Source organism: Marmota flaviventris, chromosome 16 (genome assembly GCF_047511675.1).
Source record: "Marmota flaviventris isolate mMarFla1 chromosome 16, mMarFla1.hap1, whole genome shotgun sequence".
Lineage (NCBI taxonomy): Eukaryota > Metazoa > Chordata > Mammalia > Rodentia > Sciuridae > Marmota > Marmota flaviventris.
This window is the reverse complement of record NC_092513.1, coordinates 21260110-21279025: the sequence shown is the minus strand read 5'-3', so window position 1 is coordinate 21279025 and position 18916 is coordinate 21260110. Positions and strand designations below refer to the sequence as shown.

At 34.8% G+C, this 18916-nt stretch overlaps 1 protein-coding gene across 1 annotated transcript in view; it reads left to right on the top strand.

Annotated features, from left to right (window-relative positions):
* The window catches only part of Dcc (DCC netrin 1 receptor), a 1066901-nt gene that overhangs the window by 950019 nt on the left and 97966 nt on the right, over positions 1-18916 (top strand). The window contains exons 19-21 of the mRNA XM_027949033.2: positions 3530-3637; positions 12173-12367; positions 17461-17493. Of these exons, the coding sequence (XP_027804834.2) occupies positions 3530-3637; positions 12173-12367; positions 17461-17493 (336 nt within the window). The remainder of the gene's footprint in view (positions 1-3529; positions 3638-12172; positions 12368-17460; positions 17494-18916) is intronic.

The window sequence follows — 18916 nt, the reverse complement described above, 5'->3', positions numbered from 1 at the left end:
ACAGTGGCTTCATTTCACTGTTCTCCTTCCTTGGATCAGAATCCACTTTTTCAGGAGAGAGAAGCTAAGTGGCCTATCTTAAGACAGGTCATCACATAGCTAACCACAGGATAGGATGAATTCACCTTGAAGTTTCCAACTGATGTTACTACCTTGCTCATGACACAGATAAGAACTTGTTTGCCAAAGGAAAAGTTTCTCTAACAGGGAGGAGAGCAGATGGGATACCAGGCAGACCAAGTAACAATGCCCAATACAGTTCCCGCGGCTGAAATCTTTCCAAATTTTGAATGTTACTCTCCATTCGTGCACTTCATGAAGAATTTCAAACGTGAGGAAAATTGTTTAAGAGACAAAAATAACAGAGGGCACTGCTTGTCTAGTAGGACAAGATATTAATTATGGGTTTTCTAACAGTATTCATTTGTAATTGTCAGCCTCTGAGATTAAGGCACTCGTTACAAAAGGCAGAGAATGTAGTATGTATCTTTGACAAGAGTAATAATCCAACAAGAAGACAAACATTTTGAGAATAACCTGAAGTAACTCAAGAAATACAATCCCAAAATTTTGGGCAAATTGAAATCAGAGCAAATAGATTGAAATACAGATTCTGTCTGGAGAAATAAAAAAAGGTCTCACAAATCAAAGGTTGCATAGCTGTGTCCTGTGTGGATCATCAGGTACCCATTGCAGGGATTTGAAAAGGAAAGAAACAAGACTTGCAAAGATAACCAAGCAGGTGTCAGAAAGATGACTTGTTCCAAAGACATTCTGAATGGCTCAAAATTACTGAAGCATGGTGTCATGGGACAATGAGGGGAAATGGAGCTATAAACAAATCATAAATCCTATAGGGTGACGTTTAATTATTTATTTATTTAGACTTAACCCAGAGAGTTTGGGTAGTCAAAGAAGAATTTCTGTTTTTTCAACATACATTATAATTTCTAATTGAAAAAGAATAATTGTGTATGTTTAAGATATCTATGGTATTTGATTTATGTATATATTATAAATCAAATTTTGATATATATTTTGATTTATGTATATTGTAAATTTATATATAAATCAAGCTAATTTATCTGTCCATCACCTTACCAACTTATCATTCTTTTGTGGTAAGAGTGTTGAGAACTTAGCCTTTGAGGAATTTTGAATCACACAATACATTATTCTTAATGATGGTCACCATGCAGTGAAATAGATCACTAAAACTCACTCCCCCCCGGTCTAACTGAATTGTTGTACACTGTAGTCTTCCCTACCATTCCCTCTATCCTGCCTCTGGGAACCATGTTCCTGGAGCAGGCCAGAGTTGTACTACTTGGGTAAGTAGGGATCTTTGAAGTTAAAGCCATATTCTTTTAAAAATATTAAGAAATAATGCAGTTCGTATGATAATTCTAAACATTTGAGCCATTTATCCTAATACCAAAATTTGTATTCACCAGCCTACACAAAGTTTGATGGAAAAGAATTTTCACAGTTTAGTTGTTTGGTGACTTGTTTAAATAAGCAACTCTTCAATGTATTATCTTGGTTGCTAAAGTTAAGGAGTTAGTTTATGTTTCATTGAATACCATAATAGATTGAGTAAAATAATCTATTCATCATAATTTGTCTGTCTTCTAAATACACATCAATTGAATTTTAACTCAGTTAAGAAAAAGTCTATTTTGACTATTAATTTCTTCTATGATTGTGAAATTATTTTTGATACCTGTTATAATAATCTAGGTCAATTTCTGAGTCTATATTATCTTCCTAATCATGGCCTAGAAAATAAGTCAAATGAACTCTTTACAGCAGGATGCTATCATCTTTAAGACAGCATGGCCTCTGGTATTTTCCTATACCAAATCTGCTTTTCTTGCAATACTGAGCCTAATATGATATTGTATGCATGCAAACCTTTACAATTACAATTGACTTCTGCTTTCTTCTCTTATTCCTCTCTTTTCTTTTCTTTCTTTCTTTCTTCATTATAGTCATTCTCCTCCTCATCCCCTTCCTCTATTTCTTTCCCTTTTCTTTTATGTCTTCTACCTTCTCTCTCTCTCTCTCTCTCTCTCTCTCTCTCTCTCTCTCTCTCTCTCTCTCTGTTTTTTTTTTTTTAATTGAAATATATTGCCTGGCACAGTAGCACATGTCTGTAATCCCAGTGGCTGAGGAGGCTGAGGCAAGAGGATCATGAGTTCAAAGCCACACTCAACAATTTAGCGAGACACTGAGCAACTCAGTGAGACCCTGTCTCTAAATAAAATATAAAAAGGGCTGGGGATGTGGCTCAGTGGTTAAGCATCCCTGGCTTCAATCCCAATACAAAAAAAAACCAATTGAAATATATTACATACCTGGTCAATATATTAAATTTAGGTGAAACTTCAAATAATGAAGTTGATTGGAATCCCAGTGACTTTGACCATCAGGCATAGGAAAGAAAATGGTGTGTGATAGATGAGAATAATTGGTGTCTCCTATTTGGCTCATATTTGAAGTTCTACTCAGGAAGAGATCCTGGAAATAAAGTGTAAAAAAAAATGTATAGATTGTCTAGCAGAAGAACTGAAAAAAAATGATTAGAGTGTTGATGAGTTCTAACCTAGAGACCAACTTCTACCTATCTTGTGGTGCACAGAATTCACATTTGGATACAAAAAAATTTCTCCAGAACCCAAACATAGAGCCTTAGATGTGTTCTGAATCTCCCTGTGTCAAAATAAGGGGAACAAAGAGACTGTAGCTCTAGATTTGGAGCATGTTAACTAATTAGAAGGAAAACTGTCTTTCATAGCATAAAGGGTGAGAGAACAAGTTGGAAGAGGCCTCGAAAATACTGGACTGGGCCAGCCAGTTTGCTTCAAATGAACATATATTTAAAATGTTCTTCAGCCAAACAGAGGGAGAAGTAGCTTCAAGAAGAGCCTGGTTTCCAGCCATCCTGTTTCACACAGGTGGCTATGAACGCACTCATGAATACTTCTTACCCCCTCTATTTAGTGTCTCACATTTGCCTTCTTTTTAGAAGATACCCAACATGTTCCCAAGGCAACATGGTTTGACCTGGGTTTTAATTCTTTTTTTCCCCTGGCTTTTAAGGAAATAATTGGATGGCATTTTCATTTATAAACCACAGTTGTATCATAATTTTGTCTCTTGAAGCCATGTAGCCATCAGTCTCACTGTCTGTCTGTATTTCCTTGTTCTTACAATGGTTCTCCTATTTGTACTGTGAGCTCACTTGAAGACATAAGCTGGGCTTATCTCCTCCAGGTGGACACACATCCTATTCTCTCTGCATTCACTCTTGGAAGTCAGTTAACCTCCATGAAAAGCCATAAATTTTTATATCTTTGTTAATGTAATTCAAAACCTTAAAATGAATTGTAAATAGCAAAAAAAAAAAAAAAAACCCACGATACACCTCATGATAGATTCTGAGCATCAACATCATAATTAAAAGTCTTACAACGTCTGTTTCCTTTCATAACCAATGACGAGGCCTTGTCTCTGTCTCATCTTGCAGCCCCAACCTCTGCTCCCAAGGATTTGACAGTCATTACTCGGGAAGGCAAGCCTCGTGCTGTCATCGTGAGCTGGCAGCCCCCCTTGGAAGCCAATGGGAAAATTACGGGTAAGCACCCACCTTTCTTTCCCTGTGTTGCCCTGGTCAGGCCTGCGATTGCTTACCCCCCAGTGCTGCTCTTGCCTGTGTGCATTAGTTTCTCTGTCAGTATCCCAGTTCACTCCCTGGCCCTGCCTGGCTGTCTCCTCCTGGCCCCCACAGTCTGGTCTGTAGCATTCCTGAATGGTGCATGCAAATACACACACATGCACATTTCCTTCCAGTTGCTATGTGAAAGACAGGTATTTCAATTAGGAGAGGCCTTTTGTTTTTTATTCTATAGAGCATTAATATAACCATCTTATGGAGTAAGCTGAGTATAGATGGCTGAAAGAAGCTGGGTTGTTTGGCAATTATGAAATACAAAAGATGCCTAATAACCATGTGTTTTTATACAGCACATGTGAAGGAGGTTTGTCTGGGGATTTTTAATTTCTCACTTAGCTTTTAGCTTCTTACTTAAATCATAAGGTTCAGAAAATACTTAATATTGACTGACAGAAATTGAACATAATGAATATTTCACAGTGACAGATTTTATTTTGCCAAATATTGCTGATAACATCAATGCCTAATTAAAGCATCCATTAGAAGCCTGTAATGTTAATTTAGTATGAAAAATATAATGGAGTTCTATCAAAGATTTTGCATTTAAATGATCACTTTAGGCTTTTAATAGATGTCTCCATAGCATATAATTATTATGAAAAATATTGTATAACTCAAAATGTGCACATTATAGTCTAATTAATTTGAACCATTGGGTTAGGAACACGTAAGAGTCACTCCTGTTTCTTCTTTTTTTTGCATTCAAGAGGTAGATAGCGGTACCATAAATTAACAACATGACTCAGTCACTCTGTGATACAGAGATAAGCCGGGAAATTGCAGTTTCAGAAGGCACACTTACTTTATGTGAGTTACATTTTGATTTTTGCAAAATGAAAAGATAATGTGAAAATTCCACGTGTGATTGAAATTTAAGTTGAAGATTTGTTTTCTCTAGGAAATGGCTCTTAGTGCAATAGCAAACAGAATTTTCATTTGAGCTGACAAATATGGAAAAAGAAGAGAGGCATAAAATCTCCCCCAAACCTTATATGTTCTGTTGTCAGTGTGCCAGGCCTTTTAAAACCAAGCCAGGATCATTCCAATTTTCTTTTATTCCCTCTCTCACTGCTATGATCTATTTTCATTGGTTCTGTCTCAGTACTTTTGTAGCTTTTGATTTATTTATATTTTGTTTCATCATAGTTATTTATAAGCATATTATAAATCAGTATATAATAAGTTTAAGAGAAAAAGTAGAATAGAAACTGTCTAAATAAAAGCAAGTTTTGATGAAAAAAAAATACACTTTTGGTAAAAAATAAAATGAGTCCTATTCTCCACTCATTAAAATTCTCCACTCTTGGGGCTGGGGATGTGGCTCAAGCGGTAGCACGCTCGCCTGGCATGCATGCGGCCCGGGTTCGATCCTCAGCACCACATACAAACAAAGATATTGTGTCCTCCGATAACTAAAAAAATAAATATTAAAAAAAAATAAATAAATAAAATAAAATTCTCCACTCTTATTTTAAAAATATTTTCAGATAGTCCATGTAAAGAATAGAATGTAGTTTCAACTCTAAAATAAAGTCTAATTTTGTATTTCTAGGGGGAATAATTGAAATCTGGCCCATATGAAGAAATACAAATTAATCAAAGCAATAAAATTCTATTTATTATTATTTCAATGCATGTGAAAGCAACCTTGCCCACATACTTTATTTAGAGTTGTCTGTTCAGTTGTTCTCACCAATAAAAATCTGTATGTTCTCTCATAATGGAAAAATAAAAATATGAAAGGTAATATGTTTTATCTTTAAAAACCCTGGTCATTTATTAAGACAAAATTATGATTATCAAATTGAGATGTTGACTCAGTTCAAAGGGAACAAACACAAAGAACCCTTAAGAGAACTTCTGTTTCATTTTTAATTTGGTTCATTCAAATTACCTCCAGAAAATAAGATGATAAAATATTCACAATACTAGACCACAAGGTTGAGGGCTCAGATTTGCTACACTCAGCTTTTAATAGAAATGCAAAGAAAAATATGAACTCTGTCCCTGTGTGGCTAGGCCATGTGTGTCTATAAGGGATGTGCTTTGAGTGACATTTGTTTCTGATTGTTTTCCTAATTCCTTTATGTGGACAGCAGTAGAACAGGTGGCTAAGAACCCAGTCTCCTAAGGGCAGTGCTTGGATAGGTCATTTAATGTCTCTGAGGCTCTCTCTCACTTTATAAAATAAGGATAGAAATAGCACATCGTTCATAAAAGTGTTATAATAATACAGTACAGAGAAAAATCCCTGATGCCCAGTGATATACTAGCCGATACATTATTACATTAGTGATACATTATTCCAATTTGAAATCCATTCTAGAACAAGCCTTTACTACAGTGCTTTGCATAGAACCCAGACCATCATTTTATAAATATAACTACTTCAGAGAGATTAAAGAAGAAGTACAGAAGAGGAAATTCAGATAAATCCAGTATCTAAATTCCCTGATCATAATCTCACAACACCTACACTTTCAGAAGAGAATGATTCAATATGCATAAAGCATTTATTGCATGTTTAGCATCCTGCTAAGCATTTTAGTATTGTTAAGTGATCACATATTCTCATTATTCCTTTTTAAAATAGTGATTAGGGTTTTCTGGGTACATAACTCATCTGAACTCAAATAACCAAGAAGTAGCAAACCTAAGATTATGAACTTGGGTCCTCAATGATTATACTGTGTTTTGCTCCAACTTATTATATTCTATTGTCCTAAATCAATGAATCTCAACAGAGTTTTAGTTTATTTTATCTGGGAAGAAACAGCATGGTATTTTTGAAAGCTTCTTGAATGATTTGAATGTTGAGAGTTATAAAACATTGTCTGAATAAATGCAGTGGCCGACACTGTTCAAGTCAGGGACAACCGAGGAGAGAGGAGGTAAGCCTTTCAGAGACTGTTTTCTTATCTGTGCAGGCTCCTGGCTGAGGCTCCACTGTTTTTCTGTGTTGTTTGATGCTCTAATTCAGTTTCTCTCCTTTTGAATGCTCTTTTCTTATGACTTCCATAAAATCATGTTCTTCCCACTTTCCAGACTAAAGCTTCTGTCAGTCTCACTTATGGGCAGTGCTTCTCCCTGTTTTTTAAACACTGCTTCCCTGATACAAGTCTTCTCATTCCCTTTGCTACTTTCTCTGGAGAATTGTCTATAGCAGAGTCCATTGTTAGTAAATACCCACTTGTATCTCTGAAATCTCTGTGTCCTTCCAAGAAGTTCTAAACACACACATCCAACTTCATATTAGGCATCTGCATGATCCTGTCTTATTGACTCCTCTTTCTCTTCCCCGATGTCTCTACTTTCATCTTCCTTTTTTCTATCACCCAATACAACTGGCCAAATAATGTTATTATGTTCTATAGTAAGTTTAAGACCATCCAGGATTGTGGACCCCTCTGGGAAGTCAAATTGGAATCAAAAGTGTCAAATTCTCTCACCCCCATCTTTTTAAAAGCCTTCATGGTTTATTTGGTTGCAAGAGTTGGAAACTTGGTTATCTTGACTTCTTCATCCTTTTCCTGTATAATCATGAGAGAAAATCTAAATGCCTTTAGTCAGTGATGAAAGCTTCATGAGAACAGATTTTGTTCAGCACTCTGTTCCCGTCAGCAACATTCTTAGCCAGGCACGTTGGTGCACACCTAAAATCCCAGGATATAAGAGAAATATATGATTACAAGTTCAATGCCAGCCGCAGCAACTTTGTGAGGCCCTAAGCAACTCAGCGATGTGATACCCTGTCTGTAAATAAAATATAAAAAAGGGATGAGAAGGTTACTCAGCAGTTTAGCATCCCTGGGTTCAATCCCTAGTACCAAAACACACACACACACACATTTTTGACACATTGTAGGTAATTAATAAATGTTTATTTGTTGGGTAGATCAGTCACTGAATTCTAATTAAATATATTCTTTCTGTTTGACTTGAAAAAAGTTCTTGTTATTCTAAGTAAGACACTTTGAGTAAGACACTTCCTGTGGGTTTAATAATATTATGAAAAATAAATAAATACATAAATTTGTAGTATTCAGTATATAGTTACTATGTAGAAGATAATAAAATAGAAAAAATAGAAACACCACGTTACATTTTTAAAATACATTGTCTTGCAGCAACTGGTTTTAAGAGGAGGAAATGGACACGTATTAGAATAAGCAAAGCTGCTCAGGTTGTACAACCAGAAAATGGAAGAGCTATAGCTTCAGGTCAGGTCTTTCCGAGTCCATAGCTTACAGCTTTTAACCATGGAAAAGGAAGAAATGGGTCCTTCTTTCCTTATCTACCCATTTGTGAATGTAGTTATTTTTTAAAAAGTTAAAAAATTTTAAAAAGCCCTCATTGGGTCGAACTCCTTATTGGTAGGAGTTATGTTACATAGCTTGGTCTTCCCAGTACTTAGCAGTCCTCCTCATCCATGGAAGGGAATCAATATCACATGAGAAGAAGAGTGGAAAGGAACAAAGAAAGAGAGATGGAGTTGAACACATTCTGACATTTTGCTTCTGTAATTGCAACTACCTCTTTGTATAAAAGGTCAAAATGATGAATCTATGATGTTACACTTTTTACATATTAGATAAATATGAATCTAATATAGGAAAGTCTAGTTGGATCAACAATCACAGAAGATCTTAAAAACTGTAGTATGGCCTAATGCCTTGTCATTTGGCCAGTTGCAGTGGACAAGAGACAAAAATCAAGTAGGTAAAAGAAAACAAATGGAGAAATATATTGAATTAGGTACAGAAAAGTAAGTATACAGCTACATAAAGTTACTGAGAATACAATGGTTTGCTCCAAACTGTGTGGTTTGCTTCAAATTTTGTGAGGAAAGGCAGTATCAAGGATTGAACTCAGGGACACTTGGTTACTAAGCCACATCCCCAGCCCTATTTTGTATTTTTCTTAGAAACAGGGTCTCACAGAGTTGCTTAGCGTCTCACTTTTGCTCAGGCTGGTTTTGAACTCGCGATCCTCCTGCCTCAGCCTCCCAAGCTGCTGGGATTACAGGCGTGCACCACTGAGCCTGGTGGAAATCTGTAAGACTTTAATGGTGAATTTAGTGTCTTATATCATCCCCCAAGTGTAATGGTTTGCTTTCTCCAGGGCCATTTCTTAGAGTTGAATGATAGAATCTGTTGTAGTCTGTATTATCCTTCATCTTCTCAAATTTGAAAAAGAAAAAGAGAAAGGGTAGGTTTCCCCACTAATATTAAGAACTGGCTCAGATAATAATTTGAAATTGTCAGAATTTGAGTCTTAAATGTTCACCTTTAATTACTTGATTCCAGAACTGTCATTTTAAAATATATAAAGAAATAATTTTTACATAGGTAAAGTCACAGTGAAGGCAACTATTTTGTTCTCATTTGATAAATGGTGAAAATTGGGAATAAGTGTAATTGGCCTAGAATGGAAGCAGAGTTCTCCAGACTTGGAGTTGATCATACACTTGAACAATTGCTGTAAGTGCCATGAATGTAAGACTTGGCTGTTATAGGCTACATAATTTCACTTAGTAAGTGAAGTTCAGTATCTATTATGTGAAGACTATTTTATTAAGTTTTTTGAAGAATCAAAATGCAATATAAGATATGGCTCCTGAACTAAAGGAATGGTTTTTATCTTTTTGAAGAGATAAGAAATGCACATAATAAAAAATATTAGTATTATTACTGCTAGTACCAGGTACTTCTTTTCAATAAATATATTTTTTTAGGGAGACTGCTCTGGACTAAAGAAAATGAGGATATTTTGTTGATATTGATGATGGCAACTGAGTTATAAATAAATGAGCAAAAGACAAGTGCTTTATCCAATGATATATCACAGTCCCTTTGAATTATAGCCTTCCAATTTTAATATTTACCAGAGGAAAAAATCAACTTCAGCATTTTAAAATTTTGTAATAATCTTTATATTGGCAAGACTTTTAACTTCTCTTGAGATCTCAAGCATCTTTTTTTAAAAAATTCATTTTTTATTCTAATTTGTTATACAAGACAGCAGAATGCATTTAAGACATTTTATTTGTGATATTGACATCATCAAAAAATATAGATTCCACATGTCACCTATAGTTGTGATTCCTGGCCTTTCTTGATCACAGAAATCATCCATCCAGATTACTGAGGTTATCCTAACCTGTTGTATTAGATATCCATTGCTTTGTAGCAATAGGACTACAAATTTAATAACTTAAAATAATATGTATTTATTATCTCAGTTTTTGTGTGTCTATAATAGCATAATTTCACTAAGTGCTGTGCTCTAAAGTCTCTCACAAGGTAACCAACCAAGATACACCTTCATTGCAGTCTCATCTTTGGTTTTACTGGAGAAATATTTTCTTTGAAACATATGTGGTTATGAACAAGAATTACTTTCTTACTGGATGTTGGCCAGAAACTACCTTTTCTTCCTGCAAAGTGGTCTTCTCCATTTAATGATTTGCTTTATCAAAACCAAGAGAGGAAAGAATCTAGAGTCTGCTAGCAAAAGTTCATAATCTTATGTAACACAATCATGGAAAAGCTAACCCATCACATTTGCTATATCTGTTAGCTAGATGTAAGTCTTAGAACTCATCTAAACTTAGAAAGGATGACATAAGGATGTGCATACCAGAGCACAGGAGAAATTGGGGGCCATTGAAGACTGTTCACCACAAGTGTTAAATAAAAAAAAAAACCTATTATGGGGTCTATTTTTCATAAATCATAACCACTTCTCAGATAATTCTTATGGTTCTGCAGATTTGGGAAACACCAAACTAAGGGAAAGATGAAGGCCAACATAAAATAGGTACAAATTTGCAGCATTGGTCAGATTTGAAGAGAAATGGGCTTCTGGCTGTTTGGACTTCATAACTTTGCTTAACCCTCCAGAACCATAAGGAAGAAATATCTAGCTTACGGTCCAGGATGCATGCCTCACACTAACATGTCATTCTATAAAGCACTATGGGATTAAGTGATGAGTGACACAAAATCATAAATGCTTTTATACAATATTTTTAAAAAAGCTTATAGAAATTAATGTTTCTCAATTAATTTAATTAAACATTAAATTAATGTTTGAGGAAGGTTTCAATAGGTCAGATACAGCTTAAACTAGACTGATGGATGAGTGTGAATTGGGCAGAGAAAGTGAAAGAACATGGAATGGTTCAAGAATAAGAGGGGGAGAGAATAAGTGTGATACGCAGAACAGTCTTCTCCTAGTGAGAGTGTGTGCTGATATGGGGATACCATTGCATGATTAGTCAGAAGGGAAGTGGGTGTGAGTCAGAGACCTCTGTGGCATAACCATGCCGAAGCCCTGGGAGTGAAGGTTCTCAGTGCAGGTGGGAGACAGAGGGACTCAAAACGAAAGAATTGGTAAACTCAAGGAAAACAGCTGTTAAAAAAAAAAAAAAAAAAAACATACTTACCAATAAATATTAAATGTGTAAGAATAGACCTAAGGACTTTTGTGGCCAATCCGGTGTCAATATCATTGCAGAATTTTGGCAGAAAAGGAGATCACTACCACATTCAGGTAGTAAAGGCACCCATGAGGAGCCCCTCTGAGCTGCCACCTGACAGTATAACATAAATATTATTAATTAATGCTTTTAAGTAAGAGCTAGCTCACAAATTGCCTAAGTCTAATGTTAGAATATGAATATTTTAGAGGGATACCTGGAGCATATCAGACTATTTGACAGTAAACAGTTAGCATTCAAGTCACTTAGCCCCTAACGCAGGGAATTAATGATACTATCACCTAGAGTTATCCAGCAGTGCTTATTTATCTGTCTAGCTGGGCTGGAATATTGGAACTAGCATTAGATTTTTAGTATGGTGGTGGAGGCTATCATTCCAACCCTTTTACCAAGTAACTACAGGTCAGCTTCATCATCTGTAAAATGAGAAAATACTGCCCTTGCCAACCTCACATAATCAGCAAAACAATCAAATATCATTTACTTTTATAACACTTCAAACAACTACAGCATACACTTTCCCATATATTTTTATCATTTAAGTGTAAAACAAAATAAGCATTACTTATTTTCATTAATGGACTGCTCCAAAAGTTATGCAAAGTTGCTATCTCTCTTTACATTTTTATCATGCTTATATATTAGAACCAATAATCAGGATTTATGGTAGCAGAAAGCACACATTTTTAAATGTAGAAGATGTTTGTATTTCTAATGTCCTAATTCCATTTTCTGATTCTGTATATTGAAACAATTATTTATCTAATCCTTGCAATATGAAAAAAAAATTACTTGTTAAAGTTAATGCTGTTGTTAAAAGATTGTGGATACATAATAATCATTGTCAATTATATTTGGGAAACATGAGTGCTGGAAGCAAAACTATAATATCTAGCCCATACACTAAACAAAGCTGCATTTGTCTATTCATGCAGCTTACATCTTGTTTTATACTTTGGACAAGAACATACCCATCGATGACTGGATTATGGAAACAATCAGTGGTGACCGGCTTACCCATCAAATCATGGATCTCAACCTTGACACTATGTATTACTTCCGAATTCAAGCACGAAATGCAAAAGGAGTGGGGCCCCTCTCTGATCCCATCCTCTTCCGGACTCTGAAAGGTTTGAATCATTTCCTATCATGCCTTCCTTCTCTGGGGGATTCTGGAAAATGACCCTGTAGTTTGGGTGAAAAACTACCCAATGTCATTTCTGTTGGCAACATAGTTGCAGTGAACATTCAGAAAAATTTAGAAAGTACCTTTTATGCTCAAAGCCAATATGTCAAAGAAAAATGTATCGTATTCTCACAACTCCTGCCATCACCACAAGGCAGACATATTTAGATTGATGTTTTTATTTACAATCCTTTTGGAATTTTGTATTGATTTCATGTACATTGGTTCTATTCAAAATATAATGAAACCCTTCAGCCATTATATGTAAGAGAATAAAAATTAAAATGCATTGAATTATGTGAATGCCAACTTTAAATATTTTCTTTCAGGAATTGTCATACTTATATATTAAAGGGAATTTTGATGTGGCAAGGCAGAAAATTTCTAACAAAATGAATATGTTTATTTAAATTCCCAAAGTAGCAACAATAAAAAAAATCTTGTAATATGATTAGAAGAAACCTCCATATGTTTGTAAGAATATCCATAGCTACTCAATTTAAAGATAGCTATATGTTCATATAGAAAAGGACTAAGGTCAAAGAACAGTGAGTACATCAAAATAATTTTCATATAAGCCACAGTATTTTTAGACCACAATATTTTTTTTCCTCAGAAGCAAATGGTTTCAAGAGCCTCAATCATTTAACAACAGAAAATAATTTGAATGTTCCATAACTGATATACATAATATGTATACTTATGTCATGATATGCACTATTTTAAGAAGTCTACGCCTACATATCCTGCAGAAAACTTGATAATATGTCATGGCATACAACTATGACTTTAAAACATGTGGATAGTTGATATTTTCACCCATTTATTTGACATACTCAAATAAATGTCCAAGAATAATTGTATGTTTCTCAATTCTCCTAGGAAGATAACCTAACAAATAGTGGACTTTTAAATTCTCATGAGTGAGCTATTCAAAAGCTGGATTTTGGTAGGCGCTAGTCTGAAAGTTTGCCAAGAACATACAAACAAGCATTCAACCTAAGCCTGCATGACAGTTCTTAATGATGGAGCAGAATTTAAGAGGGAGGTGGAAAAGAGAGGAGCTAATCTGTGTCTACCTAGGTTTGGAGGACTTCATGTCTAAATCAGGTTTTATTCCAAATGAGTGATTGAAAGGCAGCCAGTTATTCATTTTGTGGTAGCATAAAATGGAGCTCCATAATATTTTGCAAATGCTTCATCTTTATCTGTAGATGAGTGCCAAATTAATTTCATGCCCACAGTGTGTGCCAACTAAGAGATCTCAGGGAGGTTTTAAGATGACTTAAGTCATCCAAATGTAGTAAACAGCATCATGATGAGATATCACAGGACACACAGGCCCACATTGATAACCAGTCTGTAGATTATGTAATGAATTTCAGTATTTCCTTTCTTGGTGTTTTCTCTAAGTGCCCTAAACTCATCTACAAAATTATTTTCAAAACTAAAAACAAATTTGGGAGTTTGTTGTACAACATATCATCTATAAGAACTGTGTTTCATACCTTGATTTTATGTTTAATATTGTCTATTATAAACATCTCATGCTCAATAACAAATTTTAAACAAACATTCCTTATATTGGAAATAAGTTTCTAATGTCTTGGGTGCACTCGAAAATATTGACATTGCCCGTCTTCATCAATATTTGACCTCGTACTTGTATGAATCTTGCATGTCACTTTCAATGACAGGTGTTCTCAGACCAATAAATTGCTCATCCTGAGATTTAAAAACACAATAAACCAGATCTATACCGATGATATAAAATCATGCTATTGCTCTCTGATTTAAGATTTTCAATCCCCAAAGCTGCATTAAAACATAAGTCCTCTATTCATCAGAATGTAACTTTGTTTGACACAGAGAAAGGCTTAGAAGTTTGTGCAAAGCTCAGGAAACTCCCAGTAGTCTAACGGGTAATGGGCAAGTGTTTCATTGCAAATCATGCCCCAGGCAGGTGTCCACAAAACTCATTCTTTCATATTCAGTCTTTGCAAAAAAAAAATAGCAGCTTCTTCTACTGGAGATTAGAGTTTTATCTTTTTGGTATGAGCAACCAGCCTGAGAGGTTCAGAAAACTCCATCAGTAATCACTGGTTAATTAAAAGGGAATTTATAATTAGGAAGGGATTATATTCCTCTACACTTATGTATATGCATACATGTGATATATTTAACTCTTTATAATGTTAATTAAAATAATCTTGGACTTGATTCTCTGACCAGATAACCTCTCTTGCCCACATCCTTCCCCAGCTTCCATTAGGATAGACACACACCATGGAAACATTGAAAGCCATAGGTGTGTCTCTTGTGTCTCTCTGGTGTCTCCTTCCTCTGATTAAAATATGTGTCTCCATATTGGCCTCTCAGGGTAACAGTGGGAAGGATGTTCCCAATGGAGTGAACCACAGAAAATTCTTATAGAGAAAGTGAGACATTTTCTGGACAAAAAGGAGCAGAGTGTTCAGCAGTGAGGCTCCCAAAGAATAATCTATTCTCTGGGCATCCTTACTCATTTTTCTGAAATGTGTCCCTCCCTCACTGAATAATAAAACACACTAAAAGCTGTGTACCAGAATAGAAAAAGAAAATGTTTAGTGTTTAAATTATTTTGTGACAAAATATATGATTTTCTGACATATGACATGAGCAATTAAAAATGCAAAGAACAAATCACAAGACTTTAAAGCCATTATTTATCTTAAATAAAAGATAATTTGTTAGAATTCATTTGGTCTCCATTGGGAAATATTCTTCAGTACTTAATCATGTTGGAAACATTCAAAATTTCTCAAGTTATATTCAGTTCAGCTTTGTTAACAGAGAAGCAAATCTAGAACAAATATATTTATTTATCACTTGTTAAGAATATCAGACTGCAGACAGTGTACTCAATGTGATTAATGATAAAGGAAGGAACAAAGTTTGGATTTGAGATACGGTTAGGTTTCCTTTCTCTCTTTTTTTTCCCCTCCTGACATCATTCTGAATAGTTCTTCACTAAATGCAATACATTGATTAGTATTATTTCAGGAGTGTATCCTGCTCTGGACATCAAACCTGTACATGTCACATACTGTATGGCTACTTATGACTCTAAAACATTCTACCTCTCCTTACTAGAGACCTGGAGTGATGCTTCTGATAACACAGCTTTTTTCCTCAAAGGCTCAAATTCCTTTTCTCCATATACTATATATAATGCAATTGCCAGGCAAAAGCACCTGTCTTCAGCAACCCCATAACACTATAATAAAAGTATTTGGGGGAAGTCCTTAGTCTTCAATGGGAAATGGAAGAGAAAATCAAGATAAAAATTAAATTGTAGTGATCAGTTTATAAAAGATTAGATCAGAGAGCCTGATGGATTTTTAAAAATTTTAAATTTTGAGAAGATATAAAGATGTTTATAAAACTCATTTAAAGCTTGCACGGGAATACAGGATATTAAGCACCAATCCTTGAGGGAGCATGAAGAAGAATAGCCCTGCCCATCTGCTATACAGTATAGTTCTTATAGATAACAACACTGTATTGTGCACTTGAAATTTACTAAGAAGATAAAAATTTTATTGTATTCTTTCCACAGGGGAAAAAAAGAAAGGTGGTGGGAGGAAGTTTGGGGAGTTAATAGATAGGTATGATGTCGCTGATGGTGATAGTGCATACTTTTTTCCAAACTCATAATTGTACACATTAAATATGTACAGCTTTAGGCTTTCAAACATATCTCAACAAAGTGTTTTCTTTAAAAATAAAGCTAGGAGCATCTTAATCAAATAAACATCTCTGTGTGTGTGTGTGTGTGTGTGTGTGTGTGTAATTTTCCAAAGAGGAATTTAGAATTCAAAGTCTATTACACATTGTTAACTTTTCATAGAATATGTGTACACATAATTTTAAGCTGAAGGAAGATGTAATTGATCTCTGGTTTTAGAATCTGTCCCAGGATGCATTAGACATAAACCCTGTTCCTCTGAACAGGGATATCTTTCAACAGCATCATTATTTAAGTGTTTTGATTCTGTTGAACATTATTATTGAACAATTAAGTGTGCTCTTTGGTTTATAAAAGGACCACGCCTGAAGGACATCTGCTAAAGTATTTTTCAGACAATATTGATAGATTTGCTATGAGACTACCATACATAAAAGAGAACAGGCTATGTTATATGCTATCATATACCTATGATATTTTTCTCATGTAAACTTAATTGAGAGAAAAGCAAAGCAAATCAGCAACTATAGTATTCTACCCGTCAATTTTGAGTGGAATTGAGTTAAAATGCCCCAAATACTCAAAGCTCAAAGACAACCAAATATAGGTGAAATAACCAACTGATAAAGCTTTACAAAAATCTGCTTTGGCTAAAACACCATATCACAATTTTAAGAAATACTAGAAATTTGCCTTCTAATTTAATTTCATTTGATTGGGAGAAAAGCCACTTTTTAAAATCTTTGAGTTATTTTTAAATTTAAAAGACCATTATTATAAGTCACCTGAAGTTATAAGTGAATTAAGAGCTATCTTTACAAGCTCTCAACATCTATTAAACCATTAATATGATTTCATATTGATGATATATCATTATTTTGTCCCATCCATTTAAGAATTGGCTAAGTTTTCTTTAAAAAAAACTGCAAACAGGAAATAGCTCTATTAACTTTACTTAAAATATATGTGTGTGATAAACACTTGGTAACTGCATCTATTTTTTTACAGTCATTCTTAATTTCAATTCAACTTACATGATTATCCTTTTGAGTTTATGTTTAGTAGGATGTGACCAAATGAGATATTTTCAAAGTCTATTTATGTAGTAAAAACATTATTTTCCTTTTTTTTCCTGTGAGTACTTAATTGATAAAATAATCACATATAACTTTGGATCTTTATCAATTATATTTCAATAGGTCATTAACCTTGATATGTAAACTTGGGAACAAAACCGTTGATTTTGTACGTCAGCTTTCTTACTAGCAACTGTCAAAATCTAATAATATCCTTTCTTTCTTTCCCTATAGTGGAACACCCTGACAAAATGGCTAATGACCAAGGTATGGTGACTCAATCTGTCATTATTCCTTCTTGCGTCGGTCCTATCTGTTGGAAGTGTTGGTCATTACTTTGCCCTCCTCTTTTCACCTGGACCATACACCTGATGAAGCAGACGTTGGGATGATGATTAATCTTGTTAATGAAGTTCTGCTTGGCTGAGGCTGCGGCTCTGATAGGGAAGATGTAAATTTTCTTGAGAGGAAATTGTTTTGTCTCTATTCTGAAGGACCAATTAAAATGTCAAGCTTCTTTGTATGAAATAAATTTTTAGTCCCTGTCTGCACTTCTGAATAATTCACATTAAGTATAATTAAGCTCAGCGTAATTTTCAAGCTGCTCTTGCACCCTTTCATGAGCTATGGAGGAAAGTTCTGTAGCGCTACATAAATCATATGTGCTTTTCCTCTGCATTGAGCTCCTTTTAATAAATAAAAACAAAGTTGGGTCAACTTTTTTAGGCATTATCATTGTTCATTTTGAATCCAGAAAGCTTTCATTGCATGCACCAGATGCTGGCCTGACTTAAGAGTATTTTCTGTTCCTTCAGCTGAAATTTGATTTGTATAGAGAAACAGGAGTGGGTTTGCACAAAGGAAAATGGAGGTAAATAAGAGTTATCCTTCAACTCAGAGGCAGATAAGAGTTTGCTATTAATATGATTGGTGGATTGATTGACAAATTAGGATTCCACTATCTTTACACTGAAGATGATTAATAATCTGAGAAAGAACAAAATGAGTTGTTGAGCTTCATTTTTCCCTCATGGATTGTTTTTTTAAGGGGGTGAGTTTGGACATACTAGCAACTGGTTATAATCATAATGGTCTATATTTATTGCTTCAGAGTCTACCATAGTTTGTGTCCTGCTTTGAACATCTGTGCTTTGGATATCTCAGCCCAACTGACTTGCAAACATCACTTCTCATAAAGTACCATGTTGTGAAATTAGTGGAAAACATTCTTTTTTAACATGAATACTTCTAAACTCTTGACCAGTCTTAAATCTGGATATTGGCTCTCACTAACAGCAGAAGGCTGCTCACATTAGCAGGATTTTATTCAAAGATCCTATGTTTCAATTTTTTTCTGGGTCCCTGTGACAGGCCTCTATGTAATAGCACATGATTGAGGGTTCACATGTGGAAAAATAGAAATGTTATGTTGCATGGAAATGCCTAACCAGGGTTACAATTTCATGCTGAGGCTGAGGTAGGAGGATCACGAGTTCAAAGCCAGCCTCAGCAACTTAGCATGTGGCCCTAAGCAGCTCAGTGAGACTCTGTCTCTAAATAAAATATTTAAAAACAAAGGCTGGGGATGTGGCTCAGTGGTTCGGCCCCACTGGGTTCAATCCCTGGTACCAAAACAAAACAAAAGATTTCTGTTGGTCTAGCTGTTCCTTCTTGCTTCCATTGGAAATAT